The sequence below is a fragment of the Scomber scombrus genome, chromosome 12 (genome assembly GCF_963691925.1).
Source record: "Scomber scombrus chromosome 12, fScoSco1.1, whole genome shotgun sequence".
Classification (NCBI taxonomy): Eukaryota; Metazoa; Chordata; class Actinopteri; order Scombriformes; family Scombridae; genus Scomber; species Scomber scombrus.
This window is the reverse complement of record NC_084981.1, coordinates 27,414,437-27,425,274: the sequence shown is the minus strand read 5'-3', so window position 1 is coordinate 27,425,274 and position 10,838 is coordinate 27,414,437. Positions and strand designations below refer to the sequence as shown.

At 37.3% G+C, this 10,838-nt stretch overlaps 2 protein-coding genes across 2 annotated transcripts in view; one reads left to right on the top strand and one right to left on the bottom strand.

Annotated features, from left to right (window-relative positions):
- plekha3 (pleckstrin homology domain containing, family A (phosphoinositide binding specific) member 3) overlaps positions 1–3,522 on the bottom strand; it is an 18,883-nt gene extending 15,361 nt beyond the window's left edge. The window contains exon 1 of the mRNA XM_062430484.1: positions 3,253–3,522. Coding sequence (XP_062286468.1) covers positions 3,253–3,298 — 46 coding nt within the window. The 5' untranslated portion in view covers positions 3,299–3,522. The remainder of the gene's footprint in view (positions 1–3,252) is intronic.
- Positions 3,523–4,872: 1,350 nt separating this feature from the next.
- Positions 4,873–10,235, top strand: LOC133991547 (kelch-like protein 10). The gene is made up of 5 exons (XM_062430003.1): positions 4,873–5,006; positions 5,709–6,186; positions 7,226–7,819; positions 9,623–9,772; positions 9,918–10,235. The coding sequence occupies exons 1-5, from the start codon at positions 4,873–4,875 to the stop codon at positions 10,233–10,235; spliced, it is 1,674 nt and encodes a 557-aa protein (XP_062285987.1).
- The last annotated feature ends 603 nt before the right edge of the window (positions 10,236–10,838 follow it).

Sequence of the window (10,838 nt, the reverse complement as noted above, 5' to 3'; positions counted from 1 at the left end):
CTCAGACAAACGTTTGATGCCATTTTTCACCAATTTCATGCACTAAAAAATTAAACAATGAAGAAGATGCAGAAGAAGACTTTTAACTGTGTTTAATTTCTGTGTTTTTATTTGTTATCTGATTTCTTTGGGTTTTAAATTTGTGCTTAAACTTTGAATTTTGTTCCTTTTTTTGCATTTTTTTCATGTTTTCATGTTGTTCCCTTTTCCCCCAAACTAACCTCACTTCATGTCAACTCTATTTTTTTTAATGTTGTCTTATTATCAGCTTGTCAATCAACTGTTAAAGCATTGAAATATATGAAATATGCTGCATAAATAAACTCTGATTGATTGACCGGCTTGAACTGATAAAATAAACTTTAAACTTAATGTTGTGTTTGACTCTTTTTTTAAAAATTCAGTTTTTGTTGCACAGACAGTCAAACAGAAATGAAACCCGCAGACTTCCCCTCAACTTCAAAGTGCAATAAAAAGTTGAGCAATTTCATTTTATAGCACGCAGACGGCTCACATGATGCTCATCTCGCTCACAGCTGACAGACACAGGATCATTGTGTTTCTGCTGAGCAGGTTATACTGAGAGTCGTTACACTGTAAACGTGGTTTACTATTTGAACACCATTATTTATAGACATGCTATGTTGCCATCATTATAAGGTCAGATGCCTTTATAGTCTCTGTTAGTGTGGCTTGTTTTTCATCCTTCTGTCAACCAGCAGTGGAAGAAGTATTCAGATACTTTATTTAAGTAAAAGTATCAAAACAGCAAAGTAAAAATACTTCATTACAAGTAAAAGTCCTGCATGAAAAATCCTATTTAAGTAGAAGTACTGCAGTATTATGAGTGATGTAGTATGCAGTATTACAGTAAAAGTACTGCAGTATTATGAGCGATGTAGTATGCAGTATTACAGTAAAAGTACTGCAGTATTATGAGCGATGTAGTATGCGGTATTACAGTAAAAGTACTGCAGTATTATGAGTGATGTAGTATGCGGTATTACAGTAAAAGTACTGCAGTATTATGAGCGATGTAGTATGCGGTATTACAGTAAAAGTACTGCAGTAATATGAGCGATGTAGTATGCAGTATTACAGTAAAAGTACTGCAGTATTATGAGCGATGTAGTATGCGGTATTACAGTAAAAGTACTGCAGTATTATGAGCGATGTAGTATGCGGTATTACAGTCAAAGTACTGCAGTATTATGAGCGATGTAGTATGCGGTATTACAGTCAAAGTACTGCAGTATTATGAGCGATGTAGTATGCGGTATTACAGTAAAAGTACTGCAGTATTATGAGCGATGTAGTATGCGGTATTACAGTAAAAGTACTGCAGTATTATGAGCGATGTAGTATGCGGTATTACAGTAAAAGTACTGCAGTATTATGAGCGATGTAGTATGCGGTATTACAGTAAAAGTACTGCAGTATTATGAGCGATGTAGTATGCAGTATTACAGTAAAAGTACTGCAGTATTATGAGCGATGTAGTATGCAGTATTACAGTAAAAGTACTGCAGTATTATGAGTGATGTAGTATGCAGTATTACAGTAAAAGTACTGCAGTATTATGAGCGATGTAGTATGCAGTATTATGAGTGATGTAGTATGCAGTATTACAGTAAAAGTACTGCAGTATTATGAGTGATGTAGTATGCAGTATTACAGTAAAAGTACTGCAGTATTATGAGCGATGTAGTATGCAGTATTACAGTAAAAGTACTGCAGTATTATAGTGATGTAGTATGCAGTATTACAGTAAAAGTACTGCAGTATTATGAGCGATGTAGTATGCGGTATTACAGTAAAAGTACTGCAGTATTATGAGCGATGTAGTATGCAGTATTACAGTAAAAGTACTGCAGTATTATGAGTGATGTAGTATGCAGTATTACAGTAAAAGTACTGCAGTATTATGAGCGGTGTAGTATGCAGTATTACAGTAAAAGTACTGCAGTATTATGAGTGATGTAGTATGCAGTATTACAGTAAAAGTACTGCAGTATTATAGTGATGTAGTATGCAGTATTACAGTAAAAGTACTGCAGTATTATGAGTGATGTAGTATGCAGTATTACAGTAAAAGTAGTGGTTTGGTCCTCTGACTGATATATTATTATTATGACATCATTAGATTATTAATAGTGAAGCATCAGTGTTAGAGCAGCATGTTACTGTTGTAGCTGCTGGAGGTGGAGCTAGTTTACACTACTTTATATACAGTTAGCTAGTTTAGTCCAGTGGTTCCCAACCTAGGGGTGGGGCCCCTCCAGATGGTCACCAAATAAATGTGAGGGGTGGTGAGATGATTAATGGGAGAGGAAAGAAGAACAAACTGATAGTTCTGATACACATTTTCAGTTTTTGGACTTTTTCTCTAATCTTTGATTGTTGCTCAAATATTGGATCATCGTGTTGTATTTTAAAAGCTTGTTATATTATCCATTGTGTCAAATCTTCATCAGAAAAGTAACTAAAGCTGTTAAATAAATGTAGTGGAGTAGAAAGTATAAAGTAGCATCAAATGGAAACACTCAAGTAAAGTAAAAATACCTCTAAATTATACTTAAACTCAGTATTTTAGTAAATATAACTGCTTTATAAATGCTGTTTAATAGGACACATATGTAGATAATTAAGACATATATTATGGAGTGAGTGTGTGTGTGTCTTTACCAGCACATTACACTTAATTAAACAGTATATGTATATATTAAATAGGCATGTTTTAAAGGGGGTTTGTGTCAAATCTTCATCTGAAAAAGTAACTAAAGCTGTCAAATAAATGTAGTGGAAAGTAGAAAGTACCTCAAAATTGTACAAGCTAAGTTATTTCCCACCACTGCTGTTAGTATATAATTTAAAATCAATATTTAGTCGTTGATCCAACAATTTCTAACAAGTTTAATCTGTTTTATTGGTAATAAAAATGAACCAGAAGTGACATGAAACTGAGCCACAAGTCATGTCAAGCTAAATAAAACATTACATTAAAATCTTAAATAGATTAAATAAACATTGAATCAAAGCTATGGCACGGTTACATGTCATGTCACATCTTAATTATAATAATAATAGCTTGTTTATAACTGTGATGGATGAAGTTACTATAGGGCTATCACATGTAGCAAGCAAGTGTTTGCTATAATATATTACTATCATTGTTGTAGCGGCTTATTATAAAGACATGAAGCTTAAATAAAGGATGATAAAATTAAAAAAAAAGGTAGATAAAGGACTCACCTGTCATGTAATTAGTCCATTTGTAGAGAATCCCCTCCATGCTCATGTAGCCTGTTAGCTCCTCAGTGTAGCTCTGCAGGCTAACAGGAAAGATAATATCCGCCTCTCTCTCTCCCTCTCTCTCTCTCTCTCTCCCTCTCTCTCTCTCTCTTTCTCTCCCTCTCTCTCTCTCCGCTTCCTTATAACTGTGGCAGTGTTATTAGAGGTGTGAGTGTCAGCAGAGTAATGCCATGCTGTCTGAGGTTTTCTGGGTGCTGAGCTGTCATAGAAACTGTGATCAGCTAACTAACAGCTGGAGAGAAATAATGTCAACAAAGCTGAAGATTCTCTCTACGGAAGCCCGCAAGGGACATTTAACCTCCGCGTGTCACAGTGTTAATTCATATATATAATAATATATATTAATGTATATTATTATATATATAATAAAATAATAATAGATAATAATTTATAATATAAAATAGATAATAATATATATAATAATATGTATTGATATATATATATAAAATAACATAATAATAGATAATATAAAATAAATTATAATATATCTAATAATATGTGTGTGTATATATATATATATATATCATGTGCTTACCATGTGTGTGACCATGGTAAGCAATGATAATAGATAATACTATATAATATTAAATAGATTATAACATATATAATAATATGTATTAATATATATAATAAAATAATAATAATAGATAAGAATTTATAATATAAAATAGATAATAATATATATAATAATATGTATTAATATATAATAACATAATAATAGATAATACTATATAATATAAAATAGATTATAATATATATAATAATATGTATTAATACATATATATAACATAATAATAGATAATACTATATAATATTAAATAGATTATAACATACATAATAATATATGTTAATGTATAATACAATAATAATAGATAATATAAAATAGATAATAATATATGTTAATGTATAATAAAATAATAGTAGATAATAATAAATAATATGAAATAAATTATAATATATATAATAAAAGTAAATAAAGTTTTACTCATAATTTTAACATTACTAAATATGAACAATAAGTGTTGTATATTATATAAAGTATAAATTGTATATATATACTCACTTGCCAGTTTATGACATACTGTAGATCATACAATGTATTAAAATGTATTATTACTATTATAACTATTAATTTTAAGATATACCTAAATAAAACTAATGCACTATAATACAACAGCTCTGCCTTAAATTTAATCATTAAACCATGAAGATTATAATGTTGTTTTATTTAATCTGATTTATTTTTGAGGCTGCAGATGTGATGCTGTTGAATTGAAATATATTATGCAATATTGAGGTGTTACTAATAGTTAACCTGTATTTATAGTGTTTGTTTTATTAAAAAGTTGTCAAAAATCCAACTTTGTGAGCGACATTTGAAGGCAGCTGATGATGTAATGAACAGAATGTGACTCAGAGAGATTTGAAGCTTTATGATTTTCAAATAAAAACACTTTAGTGAGACCTCTCTGGTTAATTCATGCTGATGTTTTACAGGAACAGAGGATTAAAAACTGATTTTTCCAGCAATTTAAACCTCTTTTGAAAACATTTGAAACAATGAGCACCATCAGTAATTCGGTCTTCAGCCAGGTCCTACTGGAGGGAAAGTTGTGTGACGTTGTGATCAGTGTCGGTAACGTGGAGTTTCAAGCCCACAGGATCATCCTCTGTGGCTGCAGCTCGTTCTTCAGGTGAGAGGATTGACATCGTTGTTGTCATTGAGTCTGGATCTTAACTTCCTGTGACCCTGCGGACATTACATTTTGGGTTTGCTGGAGCTTAGACTTCATTCTGCTTAACTTTGACCTGTTGTCCTTGTTCGTACACACTTTTTGTGCCACCTATTGGTAGCAAAAGCACAATACATCAATCAGTGTAAAAACCAGATAGTCAATCAACAGCTGATCCCCAGACAAAAATGGACCAGGTGTAAAACCTTGTCTATTTATGCTTGATAATGTTTGATATGCTGTGCAGATTTGACTAATTTTAGCAATAGCCTCAAGCTACGACACTGCTAATCAGGAAGTCCTCATTTGAAGACATTTGGACTTTATCGTTTGTGCAAAGGGAAAGTGTAAATGTAAGGAAATACATAGTTTTATACAGTGAATAAACTCCCATAAGAGGACATTATTTTTTGTTCTTATCAGGTCCTACTAATTCCAAATATCTAGGAGAGAAACAAAAGCTCGGGTGTCAGGAGGTTAAAGGTCTTAAAGGCACCTAATGGAGTTACTAGTGGCACTATGGAAGAGAACAATATCCGCCTTGAAAATATAAATCCAGTATATCAAACATAATATATTGAGTAGAAATTGTAGAATTATGACAGAAAGCTCTTCTTAAAATGTTGGTTCCTGTGACTTTATTTCAATTCTCTGATCCCACAGAAATCTCTTCTGCACAACACCATCAGAGGTCTACAGTTTCCCCGATGTGCCACCCAATATAATGAGCCTAATAATGGAGTATGCCTACAACAGCTCTGTCGTGGTGACGGAGGAGAATGTACTCGGGCTTTTGGCGGCAGCACACCGCTTCGCCATCCACGGCATCTTAAGTGCCACCTCGGACTTTCTGGAGCAGAAGCTTTGTGTCGAGAATTGCATCGGCACGTGGATGTCAGCCGAGCTCTACAACTGTCCTGACCTCAGGAAAAAGGCCAACCTCTACATCCTGCATCACTTCGAGGAGGTGGCAGGATCATCTGAGAAGTTCCTGCAGCTCTCCGTGCAGCAGCTGGCGGGTTTGATCAAGAAGGATGAGCTCAATGTGAGACAGGAGAGCACTGTGTTCGAGGCTATCCTCCGCTGGATCGATCATAATCTTGAGGAGCGCAAAAGTCACATGGCCGTGCTGCTGAGCAAGGTAACTGAATAACAGTAATGCTTTTCATTTGTACTATACTTTTCTTAGCAGCACAGAAGGTTCGATCCCCCATGGTGCAGAGCTGGGTATTGGGGGCCAAGAGAAGCAAGCTGTTGGCCGATCTGAGAACATTATCTTACATTTTTCTTATTGTAAACCAATCTAATTGATCTACTTAATAATGCTGTATTGTGGGAGTTGTAGACCTTTGCTGCTGTCCAAAAACAAGCCAACAAACCACACCGCTGCACTGGGTAACACCTTCCTTCACCACGAAAAGTTTGGGCATGTTAGCTTGTTCAGAAATGGCTCCAAAAACTAACAATACCCAGCCAGCATGTCCATGTGGACCCCAAATAGGTTAAATGTGGGCTATGTGGGTACTGAGGGCTTGAACTGGGCAAATTGTATGAATCGCATATTGTTTCAGAAACATATGGGCCCCACATGTGTAATTCACCCTGTTGGGCTCCACCTGAAACCCAGTCAGAACCCACTTGAGGCCCATTAGGGCAAACACAGCTGGGGCCACCATGGAAATTGCGGACAAACCCACTTGGGATCCATACTGCAGCCCAAATTTAACCCTTAAGGGGGCCCACATGGACATGCTGGCTGGGTACTTTCAGTCTCCAGAGAGTAGATCTCTGTTAAGGCCTTTTACACACCGGGGGCGTGATGAAAAAACTACACGAAAATGTGAAATACTCGCCTGTGAATATTTTGCATCGGAATTATTCACACCGGCAGCGATACGAATTTGCGTCAGAAACACAGAAATACTAATTTGCGACAGCATATTCTGCTTCGGCTGCCTCTGTGGACATGGAAGCAGAACGCATGATGGAGATGATGTTGATGATTTTGGTCTTGTCCTTCTCCTCAACAAAAGAGGGGAGCATTTTTATCCTTCCCAATCGGACTCCAACCTGCATTCAGCATCTCTGGCTACATCACTTCAGGGATCGATATATTCAAAATCACATATTAGTTTGACGCCTCTTTAAACTTGAACCTTTCTCTCCTTGTTTCTGTTCAGGTCCGCCTGCTTGTAATGTCTGTCAACTACTTGGTCGACACTGTGTGCAAGAACAATCTGGTGAGAACGAGTTTGGCGTGTGTGACCATGGTAAGCAACGCCATGAAGACCCTACATGAGTCCAACATGGAGAAACCTCTGACCTGCACACGCCTGCCTCACACTGTACTATTAACTATTGGAGGTTGGGTGAAGGATTGTCCAACCGAAAGCGTTGAGATATACGACGTCCGAGCTGACCGCTGGGTGACGCTGTCCAACAACGGGAAGGCTCCTCGAGCGTTCCACGGCTGCGTTTACCTCAATGGATTTGTCTACTGTATCGGAGGCTTCGACAATCTCAGCTTTTTAAGAAGCGTACGAAGGCTCAACCTCTTCACACGAAGCTGGCAAGAGGTGGGGCCGATGAACTCAGTCCGATGCTACGTCAGCGTGGCGGTGCTGAACGGCTGCATCTACGCCATGGGAGGTTACGACCGATTCGGACAACTCAACACAGTAGAGCGATACCAGCCTAACGCCAACCAGTGGACTATGATGGCACCAATGAATGACCAAAGGAGCAACGCCAATGCTACAACGCTACACGGCAAGGTAGGAGATACTGAGGTGGAGAATGGTGGAAGAAACAAACCGTAAAGAGCAATTTGACAACAGCTAGGAAATGATTTTGCTGACCACCGGCAGTATTCATCTACTTCTTCCATTGCTGCAGTGAGGTAGAAGTGCACTCCAGGATGTCTCCACTGACTGTTGGGTTACAATGCACACTTCTGACCACCCATAGCAGTAATGCTAGATCTTGTAACTGCCAATCAGAGAGGGCAGTGAAACATTAGTCTACATAAAGGGGGTTTTTAGTCTGGTTGAATAAGGTTCATTTTCCCCCTTATTGCAATTTGCTTTGGGCAGTTTTGAACGCTGCGATTATACTCAGGTTTCAGGTGCAGAACAAAACAACTTTCCTAAAACCCTTTAGAGGATGTGGTCTTGGCCCTGCCCCAAAATGAACAATGGAGCGTTTCTGAGCGTTTCTGGTGAGAACATGATCCAACCTCAATCGGATCCAACTAGGTGTACTCTGCAAGTTGGACCAAAATTGATCCTGCTGTTGGCTGGTTTAATTTCTGAGATGTGGATGCACATCAAGGTTGTACACATATAAAACCTCTATGGATAAAAAATGCATAACAGAAAGAGTCAGAATTGAGATCAAGGTGTCCTGCCAACAGTTTCACAGAAATTTCTTTTACAATAAGTGGTCTATGGGGATTTTTGGTTGCAATACCACTAGTGACCACTAGGAAAAATCGGCTGATAGTCTGAGCCACGGCGGGTTTTGGTCACAGATCAAAGTATTGACAAATTTAATATGTTACTGTATTATAGTGCTAAATCGAAAATTAAGATAGTCAAAGTTATCAGTTCTTCCGAGGAAAACAACTTCACCAAATTTAATAGCAATCCATTTAGTGGTAGTTGAGACATGGATATGAATATAAAAAATGGTCAATCCATTGGGTAGATGCTGAGTTTTTTCACCAGATAAATGAAAACTTTGAGCTGCTGGTGGACATTAGGATTCATATGACCATGATACCAAATTTCATAGCAATCCATCCAATAGCTGTTGAGCCATTTTACTAAAAACTACAAATGTCAACCTGTTTACAGAGGTACAGGAACAGTCAGGGGATGACCAAAGTAACTAAAATTCATCCTCTTGGGACCGTCAACGTCTGTATTAAATGCCAGTAACAATCCATCCAATAGTTCTTGAGATACTTGAGTCTGGAGCATAGACTGTATATAAAATGGACGTAACATCCGTGACGTCACCCATTGGTTTGTGGACTGCTGCTTGGAAGCGAATAGTTTCGGATCTGGGCAGCGCCATCTTGAACATTTCCGGTGCATGCCGGGTAAAATAAAAACATGGATTCTACTTATATGGGCATCAGGAGGAGCATGAGGCGCCCTCCTGAACCTGTGAACCAATCAACCTGTCAATCACGACGTAGCCACGCCCTAATGCATACCCTGCTTTATCGTCAAATATAAAATCAGGGAGGCCAAAATGTCCCAAATGAACATCATACTGCATTGAAGAAGGCTTTAAACTAGCGATTGAGACCATAAACACATTTTGAAAACGTTTACTGAGGTTATAAATCAAGTGAGAAGTTGGTGAATTCTCCATTGACTTGTATAGAGACGGAAGTCCTTTTGACACCAAAATGGTCGCCCCCTGGTGGCCTTTTGATAGAATGCAGTTTTAAGTTACTTCTGCGTTGGCCTCATTTCAGAGGACCGGAACTCCCCGCCTGGTCTGGAGCAAAGCGTTGGACAAAATGTGGCTAAAAACCCCCAATGTGATCATATTCAAATTCCTCCTAGATATACATCTGTGGTGGCTTCAATGGTGAGGAGCTTCTGTCATCCGCAGAGTGTTACAACCCTCAGAGCAACCAGTGGACGATGATCGCCTCCATGGGAAGTGGACTGAACGGGGCGGCCGTCATCGCCTACAAAGACCTCATCTACGTAGTAAGCTGAGCACGAAAAGTAATCAGATGTCATTTAAATAACACACTCACATACTCAGATTTAAGCTCACAGCACAGAAAAACCGATTAATGTGACGTAAAACACATTTCTGAGTGGTGGCCGACGTTAATGTTCCCTTTCTTAGGTCGGCGGCTTCAACGGTGTCAACTGTGTGAACACCGTCATCGCCTACGATCCGGTATCGCACAGATGGCGCGCGATTCCTCCCATGATAAATTCACGCAGTAACTTCGGCATCGCGGTGTTGGAGGATCAGCTGTACGCAGTCGGAGGCTTCGAGAATCTCGGCGCCTCCCACGAGGTGGAGCGCTACGACGGAAACAGCTGGAAAAGCGTCCAGAGGTTGAACATCCCCTGCAGCACGCCCAGCTGCTGCGTGGTGGAGAGAAACCCTTACTTTTCCACAACAATCAACTATCAAATCAATTTTATGAAGAAATAAATGTTTTTTAAATTAATGAAACAAGATGTGAGTATCAGTTTAAGCCTGACCCTGACCTCTGTGGCTTTAAAGACCATATCGATAACAAGTCAATGTCTTCAAGTTTACATCTTTTGAATATCAATCAATCTTTTTTTAGAGTTATCTCTAGGCACTTTTCACACAGAGCAGGTCTAGACTGTACTCTTTAATTTAATTTAAAGGTAAGGCAGCTTTATTTATAGAGTGCATTTCATACCCAGGGGCAACTCAATGTGCTTTACATAAAAACTAAACATTTAACAGTAAGAACTGGAAACAAACAACATAAAAACGTACAATTAAAAAAATAAAAAATAAAACCCAATAATAATAAAAAACTGGAAACATTAAAACATACAATTAAAAACAAGAAAACCTAATAATAATACAAAATAAAACCCAATAATAATAAAAAATTGGAAACATTAAAACACACAATTAAAAACAAGAAAAATTAATAATAATAAAAAATAAAACCCAATAATAATAAAAAATTGGAAACATTAAAACACACAATTAAAAACAAGAAAACCTAATAATAATAAAAAATAAAACCCAATAATAATAAAAAATTGGAAACAT

What these genes read in the sequence shown, in the direction of transcription:
- LOC133991547 (XM_062430003.1), top strand. Translation starts at nt 4,873, where the DNA reads ATGAGCACCATCAGTAATTCGGTCTTCAGCCAGGTCCTACTGGAGGGA. An exon ending in GGCTGCAGCTCGTTCTTCAG is followed by an intron (nt 5,007 to 5,708) that starts GTGAGAGGATTG and finishes CTGATCCCACAG; the next exon opens with AAATCTCTTCTGCACAACAC. An exon ending in CTACAACGCTACACGGCAAG is followed by an intron (nt 7,820 to 9,622) that starts GTAGGAGATACT and finishes AATTCCTCCTAG; the next exon opens with ATATACATCTGTGGTGGCTT.